Raw genomic sequence first — 23893 nt, forward strand, 5'->3', positions numbered from 1 at the left:
AGTGTTACAAGCACAAATTCAGTACTAGACCTTAAAGATACAACACACTTCCCAAACACTATTAAAAATATTTATACAAGTTTATTAAACATTCTTATCACCACCTTCCAAGCTTAAAAAAATCCTGCTGTAACAAGTGTTTTGTTTAAATATTTACTACTAATACATAAGGGTAAGTAACTAATATATAACGAAACTAAACCCTTTCACTGCTCAGGCTACGGTGCAGAGCAAGGAAAAGCTTGAAATATTAACTTAAACCCAGTAACAACTTAGGGGGGGCTCCAGCCAATCCCTCAATGATTTATAGACAGTAAAAATATACAACCCCGAGTCATCTTCCAACAGAGGTCCTGAACTCAAAGACTGGCTAGTAAACAGAGTGCTAATTTTTTTTACAGCAAGATTTGGTTCAATGACACCTGCAGGAAGGCAAGCCATTTCTCATTAAAGATACTTTGAAAGAGGCCCTGCTCTAGACCACAGACTGTTCAGAAGCAGTCATTTAACTGTTTTAGCAACATTTAAGAGCACTAGATTGAGCTTTAAGTACAGAGAAGGTAACATACTTATGAAACAGACTCCTATCATGTTTAAAAAGTTAAGTGCATTAAACAGCCATCTCCATTTTAATAGCTGGATGGGGGTTATAGTCTTCAATCTGAAAGTCATCTGCTTTGAAGTCACTGATGTTTTCAATTTTACGAAGAATTTTGAGTTTTGGGAAAGGACATGGTTGCCTCTGAAGCTGAAATTAAAGAGAGTTTGACTTACATTTGTACAAGATTAGCGCTCAAAAGTAAAAAAATAGCGCACAGTGAAAATCGACAATTTAGACAGCTCTTTGGGTTAGGTAGACCTCACCTGCCATAACATTCTCCATCCTGTCATAGCATGTAGATATTTGTGTGAACAAGGTGGAAAGATTGATAAGAAGTGAACACGTCTCTCTCAGAGACCAAAAAAGTATAGTAGAACCTTATCATTCAGAAGAATATCCACTAAGAATTACTGATTTGCAAACTGACTATATATGTATAATTAAGGATAATACATCCAAGTGCATTTTATTCATTTAGTCAGTTATAGTTTTGTTTTGATAAGACAAGTATAAGGACACTAATATTTTGTAACAATGATAGAGATTAGAGTACAAATTCTTACATCTTTGACTTGCAGAGAGAGAGCCACTCTTTTAGTCCAAGTTAGTGTACGGTTCGATCAAAATTCTACAGTGTTTTCACTTGTAACCTGAGTTGAACATAGGTAAAGGGTAGTATTGGAGAAGAAATCAGAGGATCAGCAACGCAAATTAAGATAGTATTTATAATGAAAGTGCCAGGTCTAAAAACACAGGATTACCATCAGTTGTTCAACCAGCTGTGGTAGATATATATCAAAAAGATGCCAGGCTCCAGTCACCATGGATACTTACTTGAATTTTCAAAGGTTCAACATGGTTCAGATATATATGAGCATCTCCTAGTGTGTGTATGAATTCACCAGGCTGAAGAAAGAGAAAAAGAAAAGTCTTCACGCAAACAGGGTAGCACATTTCAGAACTGAATGGCATTGCAATGCTTGTGCCAGAGATTCCCAGCACCTCTGTTGCTGAAGCGTAGGTCCTGCAACAGATTGTCCCGATAAGCTGTTCTCCTTACAAGTTCAAATATTGTCTTTCCCTAAAGTAACTGATCATTATGTTAAGCTACTTTAAGCAGAATATGAAGTTCTACAGCAAAGATTTTGCAACAGATATAGCAACTGAGCACTCATTTATCTGTTAACACAAGTGGAAGGAGATGGGGGTAGTGAAAAATACAGCTGTCTCCATCTATACCTTGAACTGACAGGTTGCAAGTATTTCTTAGATATCAACAGTGCTACAGTGATCCATGCTTCTAGCTCAAGATTAGACTACTGTAATGTATACTGTGGCACTTAATTCTATTAAGAAACTGAAGCAACTCATTAAAAGGAGTTCCTTGCAGGATTGCATGAAACTAGTGCACCATGATGTGTCTTGACAAATTGAAGCCTAAGGGTATGTCTACATTAAATCTGGGAGTCTGCCTCTCAGCCCAGGTAGACAGACTCTCACTAGCATGCTAAAACTAGCAGAATGATTATTGTGGAAAAGGCAGTGGCTCCGGCTAGCCACCCGAGCTCAGATGGGCTTGGACTCGGGCAGCTGGATGGAGCCACCACCCATGCTACCATGTTATTTTTAGTGCACTAGCTTGAGCAGAGATAGCACAAGTCTGTCCAACCACGCTGGTCCCAGCAGCAATGTAGACATATCCAAAATGGCTCTGAACCTGCCTAGCTGAGAAACATGCCTCACTGTTGCCACAGTTATGATATGCAGAAGCACTTGAAAGCCAGTCTTCTCAGTTTAAAACGGAGCTGCTAGCAGGATGTTTTCCGTAACAAGCCCTGAATTTTGGAATTCTCTTTTCAGCCTCTTACTCTGAAATAGTCCACATCTGTTGGCCTTCATGGCATTCTACAAATTGCAGCTATCCTCACATTTGGAAAGGGCTGGTATTTTTTCTAACTGGAAAAGCTGACAGCTTGGTTTGTCTGCATTAACATTTCTTTCACTTATGGCAAAGGCATCTAGCACCCTGGATAAGCCTTTTGTGACTTAAACATTGCCTGACAATTTACCATCATCACTGATTTAGGTCTAATGCTTAGAGTTTACTGCTCCTGAAAGTATCTGCACTACTTTGCTGCAGTAGTCTTAGCAACAGCATGTGATGAAATACTGAATCGTAAAAGCAGAGCTATTTACTTAAATTTGTCTGCACTGTTATTGCAGTATTTAATGTTATGCAAAAATTCACAAGTCTTATATGAGTTTATGTTCTTTACTGCAGATCTCTCCCACAATAAGTGTTTTGCTTTGAGAGGAGATGCAATAGTAAAATGAAGTTTTGGAGGAGACATCAAACTTCATTTACTTTAATTGCCTTTGATATAAAACTTACACCAAGTCCTTATTATAAAGAATGATTTTCTCCACTCACCCATTTTATCTCCTCAGTGCTAAAAATGGAAGCAGCTATTCCTGATGATAGCACCAGGAGGGGGGTCAAAATCTCACACTATCACTATTAAATCTTTAAGAAGTGAGGAAGTCAGCTTTTAGAAGATAGAAAGACTAATGTATTTAAATTTAATAAATTTCAGCTGCATTCTTGTGACTTGGTAGAGCAATCTTTGGTGAAAGACAACAGAAAAGAGCAGTACTACACAACCATTTACAGTCAGTAGTGAAAAATATCCAATTGAAACCATAGCAGGAATTTAGGTAGGCAAATCACAATATGCAAATTGGAATCTGAGAGCAACCACAGATTTAATGCTCTGTCTAGTCCAATAAAAAAAAAAAACAAAAAAAAAAAGCTATGACATTTCTAATGGCTGGAAGTTGGTAGTACTTTGAAGACAGCTGTTTCAGTTGCACAAAAAGACACCCCATGGCATTTTTCATTGTCATCAGAAGGAAATGTGCTCAACTCAGATTTTTGGTAGATAAACTAGTGGAATAAGCCAGGACACATCTTAATTTTGACAAGTTTTTTCCACAAGATTTGGAGATTCTTTGATATAAGTGACCACTATGAGATTTATAGAGTTCTCATACTGTAGGCCACCCCAGTAACACATACATTAAATACAATTCATCTACAGAGCCCGTTCCTGTACATATCTAAACTTTTGAACGTTGTGTTTATTCCAATTCTTCCTACATAAATGTTAGTCTATTTAATGTTTCAGTCCTCTGTTCAAATTATAAATATCTAAGCAAAGGATACTATACCTTCAGGCCTGTGACATGGGCAATCATATATGTAAGCAGTGAATAACTGGCGATATTGAAAGGCACCCCCAGTCCCATGTCTCCAGATCTCTGATACAACTGGCAAGACAATTCACCATTTAGAACATAAAACTGGCACAGAGCGTGGCATGGAGGCAAAGCCATTAGTGAAATATCTAAGGAGATGCAAAACAGTAAGGGGGTTGGGAGGAGAACAGTATTAAGACACCATGCAAGAGCAGAAAAAATATACATATGTATATAGAAATAAATATGCATAAATACATCAAATAGCAATATTGAACCACATATTGTAGTTCTATTGTTTTTACTCTTAAGACTTTTTAAATCCGGCTATTACCACTACCAGATATTAATTGCTTGATTATGTAACTGCTATTGTTAACAGTAAGTGGTTGGTGAGCAGAGGAAAAATCACATGTAGAAATTCCACTGGAAAAAAGGTTTTAGGCCCTCATACTGCAAAGACCTATGCACATGCTTAATTTTACTCACATAATTAGTCCTATTGATGTCAAGTGTTTGCAGCATTCAGAGCTTTAGTCATTCAGCCTATGTTTTACTTTTTAAACAAGTACCTGCCTCTAATTTTTATTCTTTGTATTGCAATAGCACCTCAGAATCCATCATGAACCACCACTACACAGACAAGGGAAGGGGGAGGAGAGAGAGACACCTACTGCCTCAGAGAGTGTAAGACAAAAAGTAACAGGTGGAATGAGACAAATGAGGGAGTATGGGGAACGAGACAACACTGATCAGCATGATAAGCAGCAGTCAGAGCACTCCTGCCACCTGCTGTAAATTTATTGGCCCAATTATTACCCTAATTGTGAGCTTGCATGTGAAAAATGAAAGTTCATAAAAATGTTATAATAACCTATTACAACAAATGTTGATGAGAAAAGATGCAAAAGGAAGACAGAAAGACAATTAGTCCAAACAACAAGGCCTACTGATATAACTCAAGGACTGTGTTAACATCATGCCCAGTAAACAAGGAGTGTGGGATCGGAAATCAGTCCCAACTGGTGGACAAAATGATGAGGGACTGGGCTATTCCACCCATCACTCCCCTTTTGGGGTCCTTAGAAAAATAATAAAATAAAATGATGACAATGATAATAAAAAACAAGGGGATGACAATGACTTGGGAAAAATCCAAAACGATGGCTGACTGAAAGACAGAAGGAAGGAGCGAGCTTTATGATCATGTCCACCCTCACCCCCATTGTCACTTTCAGACCCCAGTATTTACTGTAACACCATTGGGCCTTCATTATTCTGATCCTCAAGAGTGTCCTGACCAGACCACACAAGAAAGTGGGAGCCAGATGAGATCGCCACCTCCACAGACTTGGACATGCATATGTGCGTGTGTACGCAGGACAGAGAGAGAGAAACACACACACATTTTCCTTCTCCAATGTATTTCTTTTCTTTCCTTATCCCTTTCATTTTTTCTTTTGTCTAATAAGAGTCTGGTTTCACTAGCCAAAACTGCATATTCTGCAACACTGCTGTAAGCCTGTGACCAGAGAGGCAGCTAAAAGCCATCACCTAAACAGCTTGATGCTGGAATAAATTTGTCAAGTCTTGGAATGGTTGATAAGACCATGTGCTATGCTTTTCTCCAGCAGGGAGCTTGCAAGTAAAGTCAACACCAGAGACAGACCTCCATTTTCTATCCTTGTTGTTCTTTTCTCTCCCCTCGAGAGTTTGTCTTGTTTTGTTTTCTAGGAAACAGGATTGGACTTTACCAACAACAGTGATAACAACAGCTCCAGCACATCTCAACTAACGTCTTCTCTTTTCCCAAAAAAAGGTTGGTTCTTCTTCGAGTGCTTGCTCATATCCATTCCAGTTAGGTGTGCGCGCGCCGCGTGCACGTTCGTCGGAGACTTTTTACCCTAGCAACACTCGGTGGGCCAGCAGGTCGCCCCCTGGAGTGGCGCCGGCATGGCGCCTGATATATACCCCTGCTGGCCCGCCCGCTCCTCAGTTCCTTCTTACCGCCCGTGTCGGTCGTTGGAACTGTGGAGCACGCCTAGCCGTTCTCCACCTCCCTAGCGTTTCACTCTTCTGTAGTCTAGTGTATATAGTTTAGTTATTATAGTGTTAGTTGTAGTTATAAAGTTAAGTGAGTATAGTTGTAAATAGTTATACTGAGGATCGGGGGTTCGCCTCTTTTTCCTCCCCGCGGTGCCGGGGCCCATGCCCGGTTCACCCGGCTTTAAGCCTTGTGCGGCCTGTCAGCGGCCGATGCCAACAGGAGACCCGCACGACTCCTGTCTGAGGTGCCTAGGCGAGTCCCACCTTGTGGACAAGTGTCGGATCTGCAAGGCGTTCAAGCCCCGAACTAAGAAGGAGCGGGACAGTCGCCTGAAGCAGATCCTGATGGAGGCAGCGCTGACTCCCCCACCGTCGGCACCGACTCCGACACCGGGACCAAGTGTCACCTCCGCTCCGGACCGCCCGGCACCGGCGAGGGCTCCAACTTCCCGCTCAGCACCGGCCCGGCACCCTAGCCGACACCGCTCCCTCTCCCCGAGGAGCAAAAAGCACAGGGCTCCTGCGGTGCCTGCAACTGCACCACAGTTAGAGCGTGGCTCAAAATCTGACCGCCCGGCACCGTCATCTGCCGCGGCACCGAGCGTCGCCGCACCGTCGACTCCGGCCCCTCAGAGGCAGTTGAGTCTGGTGCCATTTAGCTCCCCGGTGAGGACAGAGGTCGAGCTCGTCGCGCCCTCCACGCCGGAGACCTTCTCAGCGGCACGCGACATCATTGCGTTGACAGAGCCTGAGCTGCCCCAACTCCCGGCACCGCCGGTGCGAGTTATACAATCGCTGGGCAAGCCCGCCATGGTACGGCCGTATTCGCCAGGCACTACCGAGCAGCAGTCCCGATCTAAATCGAGGGACCACTCACAGCGTCGCCGCTCGAGATCTAGACGCCGCTCGCAGTCCCGAGACCGCTACCTGCGGCACCGGTCGTACTCGCGGCACCGTTCGAGATCCAGGTCACCGTCGTACTACTCTCGGCACCGGTCTAGATCGCGGCACCGACGTTCATACCGCAGTCGATCCCGGCACGGCAGTGGCCGGCACCGGTCGACCTCCCGGCACCGAGCTGGTAGCAGGTCCCGGTCTAGATCACGGTACCGCCATGACTCCCGGTACCGTTCACCGGCAGCGCGCAGCGACGTCGGGATGCGCAGAGGCCTGCCACAGTCATCGGCGGCTCCTCCCTGGCCTTCGAGGCACTCGTCCGCTTCGTCCCATATGGACAGCGCCTCTTACGGGGGTTCAGATGTGCACGCCCGCATGGACCAGGGTCCACCTCAATGGTCCTTTTGGACGCCCTGGGCATACCACCAAGCCCAGGGCGAACCTTCAGGACAAGCTCGCTCCAACCCACCGGAGCGTCGTGCACCAGAGGCCACAATCAGTCGGCCCCCCCCCTCAGGTACGGAGGAAGACCCCACGGATACCACGGGGCAGCAGGATTCCCGGGAAACGGAGGCCCCTCTGGAGGAGGCTTCAGTACAAGAACCGCTTCTCCCTGGGGTGTCTTCGTCCTCGTCCCCGGATGAGGCGGTAGCGGGCACATCTTCATCAAGGCCCCCGCCGATCGATCTCCGGGCACATCAGGACCTGTTGAGGCGAGTGGCCCAAAACATAAACCTTCCTGTAGAGGAAGTCCCGGAAGTAGAGGACCCGGTAGTAAGCATCCTCTCGGCGGAGGCACCGACCAGGGTAGCCCTCCCCTTCATTAAGTCGATCCAGGCAAAGGCGGACACCATCTGGCAGTCTCCGGCCTCCATTCCACCCACTGCCCGCTGCGTGGAAAGGAAGTATATGGTACCATCCAAGGGGTATGAGTACCTCTACGTACACCCCGCTCCCTGCTCCTTGGTGGTACAGTCAGTCAATGACCGGGAACGCCACGGCCAACAGGCTCCTGCTCCAACATCCAGGGAAGCCAGACGCATGGACTTGCTGGGACGTAAAATTTATTCTGCTGGAGGCCTTCAGCTCCGTGTGGCGAACCAGCAGGCCCTCCTGAGCCGTTACAGCCACAACACCTGGGAGGCTGTCGGCAAATTTGCAGAGCTGCTCCCTCAGGACTCACGCCAGGAATTTTCATCTCTCCTGGAAGAGGGCAGGAGGGTCGCCAGAACCTCGCTACAGGCGTCCTTAGATGCCGCAGATTCAGCAGCGAGGACTCTGGCATCGGGCGTAGCCATGCGCCGTATATCGTGGCTGCAGTCTTCCAGACTACCGCCGGAGCTGCAATACACGATCCAGGACCTGCCATTCGATCAGCAGGGCCTCTTCTCTGAAAAGACGGATCCCAGGCTACAGAGCCTAAAGGATAACCGGGTCATCATGCGTTCTTTGGGTATGCACACGCCCCAGACTCAGAGAAGGCCATTCCGCCCCTACCATCAGCGCACTTACCCCCCACCTCGCCCCAGACAAGACTTCAACCGGAGGCGAGGCCGGCCAAATCGCAGACGACAGTCAGGTCCTCAAAGGGGTAACACTTCCAGGTCCGAAAAGCCACCGCAGGGACCCAAGGTGAACTTTTGAAGGTGCGCCCGAGAGCAGCTTACCAATCCCCTCTCTGGATCCACTTCATTTCCTCAACCGCCTCCGCCACTTCCTACCGTCATGGTCCCAGCTGACTTCAGATCGTTGGGTCCTGAGCACGGTGCAGTTTGGTTACCATCTTCAGTTTGTTTCTCCACCCCCCTCCCATCCTCCCTCCTCGTCCCTCTTCAGGGACCCCTCTCACAAGCAACTTATCGTCCAGGAGGTTCACAAGCTCCTGTCCATTGGGGCTATAGAGGAAGTGCCAAGGGAGCTAAGGGGCAAGGGGTTTTATTCCCGGTACTTCTTAATCCCCAAATCAAAAGGGGGCCTACGACCCATCCTGGACCTGCGAGGCCTGAACAAATTCATCAAAAAGTTCAAGTTCCGCATGGTAACATTAGGAACCATCATTCCTTCCCTGGATTCAGGAGATTGGTACGCCGCTCTCAACATGAAGGATGCGTACTTCCACATTGCGATCTTCCCCCTGCACAGACGGTATCTCCGCTTTGTGGTGAATCAGGACCACTACCAGTTCACGGTCCTCCCCTTTGGGCTCTCCTCGGCCCCCCGGGTGTTCACCAAATGTATGGCGGTCGTCGCTGCTGCCCTGCGACGTCGTCGTATCCATGTCTTCCCTTACCTCGACGACTGGCTCATCCGAGGCACGTCGGAAGAGCAGGTGACCGGACACATCGCCATCATCACGGAGCTGTTTGCGAGCCTAGGCCTGACCATCAATCTGGGCAAGTCCACTCTGGTGCCTACGCGGAGCATAGAATTCATAGGGGCAGTGCTGGACTCCAACCTCACGACGGCCAGCCTCCTCCGGCACCGATTCCAAGCCATAGTGTCCATGGTCACAAGCCTGCGGGCCTTCCTGACCACATCTGCTCGAACGTGCCTCGCTCTCCTGGGGCACATGGCCGCATGCACCTTCGTCACCAGACACGCAAGACTCCGCATGCGCCCGTTGCAGACCTGGCTAGCGTCGGTCTATCGACCACGCAGGGATGCCATAGACACAATTGTAACGATTCCACCGAATGTTCTAGGCTCCCTAGGCTGGTGGACAATGCCCTCCCAAGTGTGTGCGGGCCTCCCGTTTCACACCCCACAGCCATCAGCGTCCCTGACAACGGACGCATCATCGCTGGGCTGGGGGGCGCACCTGGGGACCCTGCGTACACAGGGCCTGTGGTCACAGAGAGAGTTGGCTCTTCACATCAATGTGCGGGAGCTACGGGCCGTTCGCCTAGCATGCCAGACATTCCAACGCCATTTGCACGGTCGTTGTGTTGCGGTATTCACGGACAACACAACGGCCATGTATTACATCAACAAGCAGGGTGGGACCCGGTCCTCCCCGCTGTGTCAGGAAGCAATAGGTCTGTGGGACTTTTGCATAGCCCACTCTATTCATCTAGTGGCCTCCTTTCTCCCGGGAGTGCGGAACACCCTGGCGGATCGCCTGAGCAGATCCTTCCTGTCCCACGAATGGTCCATCCGTCCGGACGTCCTCTATGTCATTTTCCAGAGGTGAGGGTTTCCCCAGATAGACCTGTTCGCCTCCAGATCGAACAGGAAATGCCAGGTGTTCTGCTCTCTGCAGGGCCGCTCCCCGGGCTCCCTGTCGGACGCGTTTCTCATACCGTGGACGGGTCGCCTTTGCTGCGCCTTCCCACCCTTCCCTCTCATCCATCGAGTCCTGATCAAGGTCCGGAGAGACAAGGCCCGCCTCATCCTGATCGGTCCGGCGTGGCCGCGGCAACCTTGGTACACCATGCTGCTCGATCTCTCCCTGGCAAATCCGATTGCCCTACCTCTTTGGCCGGACCTGATCACACAGGACTTCGGCAGGATGCGCCATCCGGATCTACAATCCCTCCATCTGTCTGCATGGCTCCTGGCTGGTTAAGCCAATCCGAGTTGCGCTGTTCCGATGCAGTACAACAAGTGTTTTTGGGCAGCAGGAAGCCTTCCACGCGTTCAACCTACCTAGCGAAATGGAAACGCTTCTGCTGCTGGTGCAGTCAGCACAACCACGATCCACTCGCCGTACTAGTCCCCACCATCTTGGACTACGTGTGGTCTCTCAAGCAGCACGGCTTGGCGATCTCCTCTCTACGCGTCCACCTCGCGGCTATATCCACCTTCCACCCAGGCGAGGCTGGCAAGTCCGTCTTTTCTCACCCAATGGTGTCAAGATTTATCAAGGGCCTGGAGCGGCTCTACCCCCAGGTCAGACGGCCTACCCCTACTTGGGACCTGAACTTGGTTCTAACCAGGCTCATGGCGCCCCCCTTCGAGCCTTAGCCACATGCTCGCTGCTGTACCTATCCTGGAAGGTGGCCTTCCTAGTCGCTATTACATCGGCCCGGCGAGTCTCCGAGCTTCGGGTTCTGACCGTGGACCCTCCGTACACGGTGTTCCATAAGGACAAGGTACAGCTGCGACCGTACCCGGCGTTCCTCCCTAAGGTCGTTTCCGCCTTCCATATTAACCAAGACGTCTTCCTGCCAGTCTTTTACCCAAAGCCGCATTCATCCCGAAGAGAGCAACAGCTCCACTCCTTGGATGTCCGAAGAGCTCTCGCGTTCTACATTGAGAGAACAAAACCCTTCCGGCGTTCACCACAATTGTTTGTGGCAGTAGCAGAACGCATGAGAGGCATGGCAATCTCCTCCCAGCGTATCGCATCCTGGGTCACGTCCTGCATCAGGGCATGTTATGACTTGGCCAGTGTGCCAACGGGACCCCTGACCGCCCATTCTACCAGGGCTCAGGCTTCATCGGCCGCGTTTTTGGCTCATGTCCCCATACAGGAAATCTGCCGTGCGGCCACATGGTCTTCTGTGCACACCTTTGCATCACACTATGCGCTGGTACAGCAAGCTAGAGACGATGCCGCTTTTGGCGCAGTGGTTTTGCAGTCCGCAACGTCTCACTCCGACCCCACCGCCTAGGTAAGGCTTGGGAATCACCTAACTGGAATGGATATGAGCAATATTCGAAGAAGAAAAGACGGTTACTCACCTTTGTAACTGTTGTTCTTCGAGATGTGTTGCTCATATCCATTCCACACCCGCCCTCCTTCCCCACTGTCGGAGTAGCCGGCAAGAAGGAACTGAGGAGCGGGCGGGCCAGCAGGGGTATATATCAGGCGCCATGCCGGCGCCACTCCAGGGGGCGACCTGCTGGCCCACCGAGTGTTGCTAGGGTAAAAAGTCTCCGACAAACGTGCACGCGGCGCGCGCGCACCTAACTGGAATGGATATGAGCAACACATCTCGAAGAACAACAGTTACAAAGGTGAGTAACCGTCTTTTATCACCACCCAAGATGCTGTTAGAAGGAAAACCATCATGTTTAACAGCTCTCTCCAGCTAAAGGGACAGGGAACAAGGGATGTTGTTAAAATGGAAGCCTTATTTACTACTTTACATTTCAAATGCTTTAACTATTTTTCCTTCTTTTCTGTATCTTTAATAAAAAGTTAAAAAGATTTTTAATGGTGCGTTTGCCTTGATACAAACAAGCTGCAATCTCTGTATACCAAACCTCTTTAAAACTGTTTACGGTTGAACAGTTTCAGGGTCATCTTAACACCACTAGCTCTTTGGGCCCATTTATTCCATCTAAAATAATACAATACACCTACTTCTTCTCACATTTGTGTAGGCATCATAGCAAAGGAGAATTGTAAGGAGGAATTTAAAGGAGGGCAATGAAGTGGTTTTGTGGATGTTTATGTGCAGCTCTTCCTATGCATGAGAGGCAGAATGGAAGAAAGCATGAAGGTACTTTTTAGAAAACTGAACAAGTGAGTGATAAAAGCTGATGTCATTGGCAAGGTGGAGGTGGAAGTCAACATCTTGGCAGAGTATGAGAGATGATAGGTAGCATGAGGATAGGCTGTGAAGGGCCCTGACGGTACAGGCAAGTAGATTATGTTTGAGGCGATGGAGAAAGAAGGGATGCAAAAGAGGATGATATGGTCAAACAAACTAGGACAATGATCTTTGCAGAAGTATTCTGAATGGCTATAAGCGAGTTAGACTGTATTTGTCAAGATCAGAGAAGAGAATGTTGCAGGAGTCAAAATCATGGGAGACTAGATGAGTGAACTGTGTCGACAGAGAAGGAAGATGTACAGAGATGTTAGGCAGAAGGATCAACAAGATTTAGATCAGCAGGGCCCAAACTTACTGGTTCATGTACCACCTTCCTTTAAAAAAAGGCTGTGAAGTGAACTGATGGAATATATGATGCACCACAGGGAAACCATGATTTAGACACAGCCTGAATGTTAGAATCTAGAGAAATGGTCAAGTTACAGATGCCAAGTGACAGAGAAGATAATGGTGTCCACTGACTGAGAAAAAAGGGAAGAATTGCAGAGGGAAGATTAAGAACCCTGTTTCGGCTTTGTTGATCTTAAGCTGACATCTGGACATCCACAAAGTGTCACACTCCTTTGACCTGCCTGATCCCTATTAACCCTCCACCTACCATACAGCTGCCCTTTAATGGGAACCTTTCCCCAGCATGCCTTTTTGGAAACTGGCTCTTTAACTATAGCAGGGAAAACAGTTAAAATGATCATTTTGTAACTGGCTGCTGCTTGTTGGCATCTCCCGCTCTTCTAGCTAGCGAGTACCTTTAATTCCTAAAGTTCTTAAACAGGCTCCTATCTTCAGAAAAGACTAACAACAACGAAAAAGAGCATTGTAATTTTTTAAGTTTTGTTCTCTTCTTCCCTCCCTTCCCAAGTTTTAGTACAATCCTATAATTCAATACAAAGTAAAGAAACAGCTGCTTGATTATATTTTTCAATTCTAAGTTTCCTTAAAAAACAAGTTACATATTTTTTTATGATCTGCAAAGTGTCTTTGAATAGTGACTGTATGTAGAGGGCAGTGATAATCATGTACTTTCATTTGTGCTAAGACAAAAAAGGTTTGAAATCAAGATGTTTTGGGGTCTGAATATCCTCTCACGTCAGTGAGAAACAGGAGAATCCAGGTTATAATTCACCAATTTATAGAACATGAAATCACATATCAGTTATGTAAGCTTGCCTTTTCTTGCAGCAAAAATGTAACCACCAACAGAGATGGCTGTAGACACAGGATCTGGTAATTATGCAAGCTTTCAGGACTAAATGAGCACCAATGAAATAGCTTAGCATGCAACTTGCTAAGGTGCAACTACATTCACTTCACAACACACTCCTGTACCTTTGGGATTCCAAGCACACATGATGATTCTTCTGTCATCTGGATTGTTTTTGATTGTGTCGATTACATTCTGCAGCTGGTCCACTCCTTGGCCTGAATAATCTGAAGAAAGTTACCAAACAAGATTTAAATAAAGGTATGTCTACACTACAAAATTAGGTTGATTTTATACAGTCGATTGTGTATGTCCCCACTAAGCGCATTAAGTCAGTGGAGTGTGTCCTTAATACCATGGCTAGCATTGACTCACAGAGCGGTGCACTGTTGGTAGCTATCCCACAGTCCCCGCTGCTCATTGGAATTCTGGGGTAAGCTCCCAATGCCTGATGGGGCAAAAACATTGTCGCAGGTGGTTCTGAGTACATGTTGTCAGTCTCCTGTCCCTTCTTCCGTGAAAGCAACAGCAATTATTTTGCACCTTTTTTTCCTGGGTTACCCGTGCAGACGCCATAGCATGGCAAACACCTCACGCATTATCCTGCAGTATGTGCAGAACCTGGTTGGGAGCCAGCAGCACAAGGACAATTGTGAGGAGGACATGGACACAGATGTTCCTGAAAGCACAGGATGTGGCAATTGGGACATCATGGCCGCAGTGGGGCAGGTTGATACAGTGGAATGATGATTCGGGGCCCGGCTAACAAGCACAGACTGGTGGGACCACATAGTGTTGCGAGTATGGGATGATTCCCAGTGGCTGCGAAACTTTCGCATGTGTAAGGCCACTTTCCTGGAACTTTGAGTTGCTTTCCCCCGCCCTGAAGTGCAGGAATACCAAGATGAGAGCTGCCCTGACAGCTGAGAAGCAAGTGGCGATAGCCTTGTGGCAGCTTGCAACACCTGACTGCTACCGGTCAGTCAGGAATCAGTTTGGAGTGGGCAAATATACTGTGTGGGCTGCTGTGATCCAAGTAGCCAAGGCCATCACTAACCTTCTACTAGCAAGGGTAGCGACTCTGGGATATGTACAGGTCATAGTGGATGGCTTTGCTGCAATGAGGTTCCCTAACTGTGGTGGGGCAATAGAGGGAACACATATCCCTATCTTGGCACCGAACCACCTTGCCAACCAGTAGGTAAACTGCAAGGGGTACTTCTCAATGGTGCTGCAAGCACTGGTGGATCACAAGGGATGTTTCACCAACATCAATGTGGGATGGCCGGAAAGGTGCATGATGCTCGCATCTTTAGGAACTCCAGGCTGTTTGAACAGAGGCAAGAAGGGGCTTACTTCCTAAACCAGAAAATTCCTGTTGGGGATGTTGAAATGCCAATAGTTATCCTTGGAGACCCAGCCTACCCCTTACTCCCATGGCTCATGAAGCCATATACAGGCAGCCTGAACAGTAATAAGGAGCAGTTCAACTGTAGGCTGCACAAGTGCAGAATGATGGTAGAATATGTCTTTGGATGTTTAAAAGCTCACTGGCACTGTTTGCTGACTAGGTTAGACCTCAGCACAACTAATATTCCCATTGTTATTGCTGCCTGCTGTGTGCGCCATAATATCTGTGAGAGTAAGGGGTAGACAATTATGTCAGGGTTGGAGGTTGAGGCAAAAATCACCGGCCCTCCCCTCTTGAGCAGCCAGACACCAAGGCGATTAGAAGAGCACAGCCAGGCGTGCTGCACATCAGTGGGGCTTTGAAAACCAGTTTCATGACTGGCCAGGTTACGGTGGTGACAGTTGTGTGTGTTTCTCCTTGATGCAAACCTGCCCCATTTGTTGATTTTAATTCCCTGTAAGCCAACTACCCTCCCCTCCTTCGATCACAGCTAGCAAAGGAAATAAAATCACTATTGTTTTGAAACCATGCATTCTTTCTTTATTAATTTTAAAAAAAACTGAGATAACGGACAAGGTAGCCCGGGTAGGGGGAGGAGGGAAGGACAAGGCCACATTGCTTATTGTAGTCACACTACAAATCAAAACTGTTTGAATGACAGCCTTCTGTTGCTTGGGCTATCCTCTGGAGCAGAGTGGCTGTGTGCCCGGAGCCTCCCCCGGCACGCATTCTTGGGCATCTGGGTGAGAAGGATATGGAACTTGGAGAGGAGGGCAGGCGGTTATATAGTGGCTGCAGTGGCCATCTATGGTCTTGTTGCCGTTCCTGCAGCTCCACCAGATGCCTGAGCATGTCCATTTGCTCTCCCATTAGCCTCAGCATCACCTCCTACCTCTTCTTATCGTGCTCACTGTATGCTTTCCTGGCCTCTGTCACTGTATGTCTCCATGCATTCAGCTGTGCCCTGTCAGTGCGGAAGGACTGTATGAGCTTGGAAAACATGTCATCATGAGTGCATTTTTTTTTGCCTTCTAATCTGCAATAACCTCCAGGACAGAGATGATAGGGGGAGCACAGAAACATTTGCACCTGTGGGGGGATAAAAAGGGAGAGTAGAATTTAAGAAGATACATTTCTGAGAACAAAAGGGAGACTTTCACAGTGAGTCAAGCATTCACAGCAGACAGCACATGTGCTTTAGGTCCAAGGTTGCATTTTGCCTTTTATATTGAGCGCCTGCCAGTATGGTGACACGTCACATACAGCTGGGCAACAGAATTCAGTTTCCAAGCAGCCACAGTAAGCCAAAGGGTAGGTGGGGTTGGCTTTTCCCGCCTTCACAACATGTGGGAATGGTTTCAAACTGCAGTGCCCTCCTTTCTCATAGCAAGCAATGCCGGTTGGGTTTGCCTTTAAAAGGAGGGGCTGCGGTTTTCAAGTGGACGTGCAGCACACCCCTCCCCACCAAGTGATCTCTGGGATGATCTCTTCCCCCTTCCCCCCACTGCATGGCTATTCTCAGGTATGATCCCTTTTAGCCAAGCGCAAACAGCCCAGCATGAACGGGGTCCTTTTACTGTTCCCTTACAAAAATTCCCCTATTTCAACCAGGTGACCATGAATGATATCACTCTCCTGAGGCTAACACAGAAAGACATAGACCGAATGTTGCTTGAATGCGACCAAAACCCAGGACCATTCACTACCATGCTTTGTGTTGCAGTGATTTCAGACTACTTGCTACTGGCTTGGCTGGTAAAGTGTCTTACGGTGGAGGACGAAATAAGGCAGCCCTCCCCAGAAACCTTCTGCAAAGGCTTTCAGAGTACCTCCAGAAGAGCTTCATGGAGATGTCCCTGGAGGATTCCCACTCAATCCCCAAAAACATTAACAGACTTTTCCAGTAGCTGTACTGGCTGCGAATGCATCCCAAGTCTTCAGGGCAAATCCAAACATTAAACACAATTGCTTTTAAACCCTGTAACGTAGTTACAAATGTGCACTCACCAGAGGTGCCTTCTCCAGCTTCAGGGTCTGGGAACCCGCCTTGGGAGGTCATTGGCTCCAGAGTGATGAAAAGGTCCTGGCTGCCAGGCAGAACGGACTCTCCGCTTGCCTGCCGTGCATTCTCTTCTTCCTCATCCACAAAATCCTCCTCCCCCTTACAGGTGTCCATGGACAGTAGTGGGGTAGTGGTAGGGTCCTCCCATAGAATGCCATGCAGCTGTTCATAGAAGCAGCATATATGGGGCTCTGACCCGGAGCGACCATTTGCCTCCTTTGTTTTTTGGAAAGTTTGCCTGAGCTGCTTAACTTTCACACAGCACTGCTGTGTGTCCCTGTTGTAGCCTCTGTCCATCATGCTCTGTGCGATTTTGGCATATTCATTAGCATTTCTTCTTTTTGATCAGAGTTCTGCCTGCACAGATTCTTCTACCTATACAGCAATCAGATCCAGTGTCTCCCGTTTGCTCCATGCTGGAGCATGTTTGCGATTCTGGGGGCACTGTGTGGTCACCTGTGCTGCTGAGCTCACTATGCTGATCAAACAGGAAATGAAATTCAAAATTTCCTGGGGCTTTTCCTGTGTACCTGGCTAGGGAATCAGAGTTGAAAGTGATGTCCACAGCAGTCACACTGGAGCACTCTGAGAGAGCTCCCAGAAGCCAGTAACATTGATTTGCGCCCGCACTACCCCAAATTGACCCAGCAAAGTCGATTTTAGCGCTACTCCCCTCACTGGGGAAGAGTACAGCAGTTGATTTTAAGAGCTCTTTAGGTCGACAGAACGGGGTTGGCTGTGTAGACGCATTGCTTATAAAATCAACCTAATGTGATTAAATTCAACGTAACTTCGTAGTGTAGATCAGGGCTAAGTCAGACAGCCTAAGGTTGTTTTGACAATAGCTTAGAGCTGCCCCAAAAAATACTTTTGAAGGCCAAGCCCACACCCTTCAGGAAAATTACACTAATTGTGCCCTCTTCTGATCCCACCTTGGGTTGTTAAAGACTTACACCTTAATACATTTTCTGAGCCTTCCCCCTCTCTCTTCTGGGTAGTCCTTTGGGGGCCCCAGATGAGTGCTCCAAGCTTTGGGAAAAGGTGGTGTCACCATCCCTCCTTTTCTTGCATGCTTTGAGAAGTGAAATAGTTATTGTTGATACTTAAAGCATCATCACTGGCATCAGGGTTAGTACCCGCTGAAATGGGGTCATACACACCTCAGAGCTATTCTTTCACTCTCTTTGCAAACTCACAGAAGTGCCTGCATTCTACACCCCAAGGCCAGGTCTACATTTAAAACATACATGAACATAGTTACGGCACTCATAGGCGTGAAAAATCCACACCCCTGAGTGCTGTAACTAGGCAAACCTAACCCCCAGAGTAGACAAAGTTAGATCGATGAAAGAATGCATCTGTTGACCTAGCTATCATCGCTTGGGGAGATGGAGTTCCTACAGCAATGGAAAACCTTGTTCCATCGCTGTAGTCTGCAGCCACACTTTGCGGCTACAGTGGCATAGCTACAGCACTGTTGCTAGTTGCTATAGTGTCCAAAGTGTAGATACAGCCCATGTTTGAACATTTTCTTCTCAAGAACAGCAGCTAAAACTTTAAATGAAAGCTGAGACCTTGGAGAACGACTGAGAGGTCTGTCTGCATATCTGACAGTGGGTCTTAAAGTCTACAGAGTTTAAATAGAGTGGAACTAACATGCTATTTTTATCACCTTATCCAGTAGAGTGTCCTATACCAACATATGAATATGTGGAGATTAATCTGGTATAACAGCGCTTTCTCTTTAAAAAAGAAATTATGCCCAGGTTGATAGTGTGAAGAGCTGCAGTAGTTCTTTACATTTTTACTTGCCTTTTTTGATGGAGAAAATACTTTTTGATGGTTGAATAAAACATTAGTTCACCACCCCCATCATCATTATGAAAGCTAAGCATGGAAGAGTCACGATTTTCCAATGATACTTTCTGTAAACAGCACAAATTAATGGGCTAAATTATACAAATTAATAATAGCAGCTCTCTGAAATGAGTGATTTTAGTGTAGTTAAAAAAAAAAAGTGTCGTTACAATTGGCACCTTTCCTGGCAGCCTAAGCAGAAAAGCAAAGAATTAAATGGGCATGGAAACCAAAATATCCTCCCACCTGCAGGTGATCATAGCGGCACATTAGCAGAACAGCGTACTGCCTATGATTCAGCCGTTCTACAAATAGGCTACTGCCTGCAATACTGCATATTTCATAATGGTAAGCTTTCCAAAAAGCTCAGTATAACCTCCCCAAAAGATCTACTTATTCTGGCTCTCAGTTTCCATTATAAATGTCCTCATTACAATCTTTCCATGCCTTCATAACCTCCTGGAAGTGAGGTACCACAGTAATCCTGTCAGTCTTACTAAACTCTGAAGATAACTTCAAAAGGGGAAAACTAGAGATTTTAATCTACTTTCCTCACCTGAATTCATATCTTTGTATTCAGCTCCAAAGTGTCTCCACTGGAAACCATACACTGGTCCCAAATCCCCTTCTGTTCTGTCAGTGAAACCTTGTTTATCCAGGAATTCACGTGATCCATTGGCATCCCAAATCTTCACTCCTTTTGCAGAGAGCTCTTTAGCATTTGTTGAACCCTATATGGTGAAAGAAATACAAAAGCAATTCTACTTGCCAGGATAAAGAGCTAGACTTTAAACAGTGGTCCTAAATTATACTATTATATGGTATTTCTTTAGTTACTATGGAGAGAATAAGAAGTCTTGGGATTAAGCCTCAGGATCTCGCTCCTGTATGTGCACACACAATAAAACTATGTTATAAACAATATATTACTGAGAATTGAATTATACTGCTCTAGTCATCTAATTAATTCATCTCTAGCCTTGTATACCGTAGGTCAATGGAGGTTCAAGGCTAAACATGATTGCTTACAGTTGCTTGTGCACAGGCCCTTCAGCAAACAAGGTTTTACTTTTTGACTGATGTAACAAGAACAATGTAACAATTCTACTACTCCTGATACACCTGCTGTCAGCCTTTGTGAACTAGCTTACAAGTCATTTTGGGAGGAAAAGGTTATTCAGTCCCTTCTCTCTTCCTTGCTTTTTCTGTTTTCTTGAAGCTTAAATTACATGCTCCTGAGAGATGCCAACTAGAAATAGCCTGAAGTTCTGTTTAGTCACTGAGCAGATGGTAGGCTCCCATATTCTACTCTGCCACTTTGTATAAAACCTAGAGATGAGAGTAAGAAAACAAATCCCAGAGTTTAAAATAGCACTGAAAGTGAATAGAGACTTAAATATTTTCTGCTACCAGAACAAGTCTACAGTCTCAGAGTACAGCACTGTGCTGGTTGACATCTGAAAGGTTCTAGCCCTTACAGTTGAAAAGATAAGCCTTCATTTTCTTTTTTTTTAAAAATGTTCTTCAAAAACACCTGATATCTGGATAAGTTGATTTTTCAAGTCCCAATGTACCAGCATTTAATCAAATGCTACTCATAACCACATCAGGGAACATCTATAGGGCAACACACCATCTTAGCACTTGTCTACACAAGTTTTACCAATATAACCTATGGTAGTTAGAGTTGTGATCGTCTATTAGAAGTGTGGGTTGGGATTTTTATTTTAGTTTTGTTTTGGGTTTTTTTGACCAACAGTTGTATTGGTAAAAAGCCTAGGATAGATGTAATTATACCAGTACAAGAGTGCCTTATACTGGAGTATCTAATTTTGGTTACACAACAGGAATAAGCTATACCAGTATAAAAGCATTCATACAGGGTTTTCCTGTTTTAACTACAGCAGTATAGTTTAAGGAGCAAAACTTTCTAGCGTACATAAGTCCTTCATCACGTCACAATATTTCACTAAAAAGAAGCAAGGTAAGATTTAACCAACATTCCCACCAGATTGTACTAGCTCCTTAGCAAAATTAACAAAATGTTTTGAAGATAATGGACATATTTATAAGTTGGAAAAATACTAGAATCTCATAACGTGTTTGTTCCCTGTATGAATGGAAACATCTTAAGTGTTTCAAATACACCAGTCCATAGTATGACATATTCTATAGACAGCACTATCAATGCACATAACTAAATTTAAACAACCATGCATCATACCTTGATAAACCATAGCAGCTCTTCCAGCACTCCCTTCCAGAACACTCGTTTTGTTGTCAGCAAAGGAAACTGATCTGAAAAATAGTTTTAAAGTGTCAAAGCAGCAAAATCAATTCTCACTCATCAAATACCACAGATTGCTTTTCACTTATAAATACCAAAAAGTGTTAAAGCTTAGATATTGATCTGTTGTGCATTATGTGCTATCACAATAAGAGCCTAGTTTATTGGAGCACTTGTTTAGAACTTAGATAATGTTTTCACCCCTCAGTACAGCACTGTAATAGTCAGCAAAGCATGCAGTGATGAGTGTAAATTCTACTACTGCTTTGCTAGAGCAAGGAACACAGGCATCCAACGTTGTTCCTAAAAAATGGTCTTTGGGGCCAAGTACATTCCCAGATAAAGGCAGAGATTAATTAGAAATGGATCATTCATAAAACTCAACCATGGGGTGCAATTAAGAGCCTATGGCAAGGTAAAATATGCATACATGCAGTTGCATTCAGAGGCTCAAAATAAAGTTCTGGTCAAGCCTACTTTACCCACTTGGAGGTGAATCAGACCTAGGATACTTGATAGACAGGGTGGTGGTAAAATTGTCTCAGGAGGTTAGCCTCCATTAGACCTCTACTCTTCTCTTGTTTTTTCTCCGTAAGACAACTATGGGGGACAGATGCAAGGGGACTCAGCCACCCCCCACCTAGGGCAATAAAAAAAAAAGGAGAGGCACAGTTGGGTTTAGGGACCTTATGTTTAAGGAAGTAGGGCAACTAGAGGCTCTACCCTGTAGGTGGGAGTTACACCTGCCCAAATCTGGATTACCCCCACCCAATCCCTGCCTATAAAGATGGGGTCTAGACTACAGCAGAGTTCAGCAGAGCAAAGGGCCAGGCCCGTAGATAGCCTGCCCTCTGTGATGTGGCACAATGGCCTCCTCCCACAGGAATGATAGAGGCTGTCACCCAGAAGACAACAGGAGGGGGTTTCAGCCGCACTCCCTCAGATGCCCATGACAAGTGGGGGGGGGGTTCTGCAAGAGTGGGGCAAACAGCAATGGGGGGGGAGTCTGGGGGCAAGAGGAGATGGGTGTTGGCAGCCAGCTCAGGGGGGATGTGCAGCGCTTGGCAGGTCTGCCAGTCACCGGGCCGGGGGGGCAGCTGGTGGGATGTGGTGAGGGACTGGTGGAGGTCTGGGGAGGAGCAGAAGGGGGTTCGGGGAGGGGTCTGTGGAGGGGGCCCAAAGGCGAGGGAGGCTGCGAGGAGCGGGCCGAGAAGTCCCCGCCATGAGAGTGGCTCTGGGCCAGGCCGGCGCAGTCACCTCTCAGGCTGTACCGCGCCTGCAGCCCGAACACGGAGATGGTGCCGGTCCCGGTCCGATCCTCCTTCCGGTGGCCGCGCTGCAGGATGTGCTCGACCTGCCCCAGGTACTGCAGCTCCCCTTGCGGCGGAAGCGCCGGGCTCTGCGGCTCGGGCATGGCGGGACTGGCCGGAACTAGCTGCCGCTCCGCTCCCGCTCTTCGAATTGGCGCCAGCCCCGGCCCGCCAGGCGCCAGCCAATCGTAGGGCCCGGAGCGCGCGGGAGGCGCCTTGGGGGCCCGCCTCGGGCCCTCCTGCGCGACCTTCCCGCCCGCCCCGCTGAGGAGACGCCGGGCGCCCTCCTCGTGTCCCAGTGTGGGCAGGGCTGGGACGCCCCCTTCCCCTCGCAATGGCCGCGAGGAAAGGGGCGTGGCTGCCTGGCCGCAGCGCGGGCCTTGGGGCGGGGCCCCGAGCTGATTAGCCCGGTACCCAGGGACCCTGCCCGCCCAGACCCCAGAGCTGCACCCGCCGCTTGTCTCTCTCGGGGCCCTGCTCCCTCCCTGCGGCCGGGGAAGTCTCTGCAGTGGGGGGGGGGGGGTCAGAGCAGATCATCATGATGGGCCTTCCCCACTTTAAAATCTGTGATTGTACCTGGCGCAGGGCAGCCGAGCAGCCCAGGAAAAGGCGGGGCTCCCGGAGTGGATTTCTTCTTGGACCCAGCTCTGCGGGGGGGGGCGATGTCTTCTCTTTGTGTAACTACTTTGTGAAACAGAAAGAAGCCTGTTTAGATTCAATTCTTCCTCTAGAGCTGGAGTTGATAATGGCCTACGTAGTCTCATGGTGCTGATTATTCCCCTGGGATTTTCCATTAACTCAAATTGATGCTCAGTCAGGTATATCTACAGTAGCCCGTGACCATTATTTATTTCAATGAAATTATTAGATTTATGTTTTTACCACTTTTGCTAAAATCCTCAGCATAAAACATTTTCATAGTGGTGGTTCCTCTCTGCTGGTTAGGAAGAACCTGCCATAAGTGCCTGCCCCATCCTCTTCGTGAGAGGAGTTTAAAGTGTTTAGGACAACTACATCCTCCCTGTTTAGAGAGGCAATTGTTTTACATTGTTGTTCCCATACAAACGTACCTTTTGTTACAAGAATCTTTTCAGGTCTCTGGAAATTTCAACCTTGCCATGCATTCAGGGCTGGCTCCAGGCCCCAGTGCGCCAAGCGCGTGCTTGGGGCGGCATGCCGCAGGGGGCGATCTGCCGGTTGCAGAGGGCGGCAGGTGGCTCCGGTGGACCTCCCGCAGGCGTGCCTGCAGAGGTTCTGCTGGTCTCGCAGCTCCGATGGAGCAGCCGCAGGCGTGCCTGCGGAAGGTCCACTGGAGCCGCGGGACCAGCGGACCTTCCGCAGCCATGTCTGTGGGAGAGCCACCAGAGCTGCGGGACCAGCAAGCGGCAGAGTGCCTCCTGTGGTG

General features: G+C 47.5%; 1 protein-coding gene across 1 annotated transcript; it reads right to left on the reverse strand.

Moving 5' to 3' along the window:
- Positions 1-61: 61 nt before the first annotated feature.
- Positions 62-22703, reverse strand: TYMS (thymidylate synthetase). Its single transcript, XM_050939263.1, has 7 exons — positions 22436-22703; positions 21116-21189; positions 19448-19622; positions 13687-13788; positions 3830-4005; positions 1436-1507; positions 62-748 (listed from the first exon to the last, which is right to left on the reverse strand). Exons 1-7 carry the CDS (start codon positions 22590-22592, stop codon positions 611-613), a joined length of 894 nt encoding a protein of 297 aa, XP_050795220.1. The 5' UTR covers positions 22593-22703; the 3' UTR covers positions 62-610.
- Between the last annotated feature and the right edge of the window lie 1190 nt (positions 22704-23893).

Source organism: Gopherus flavomarginatus, chromosome 2 (genome assembly GCF_025201925.1).
Source record: "Gopherus flavomarginatus isolate rGopFla2 chromosome 2, rGopFla2.mat.asm, whole genome shotgun sequence".
NCBI classification, from domain to species: Eukaryota; Metazoa; Chordata; order Testudines; family Testudinidae; genus Gopherus; species Gopherus flavomarginatus.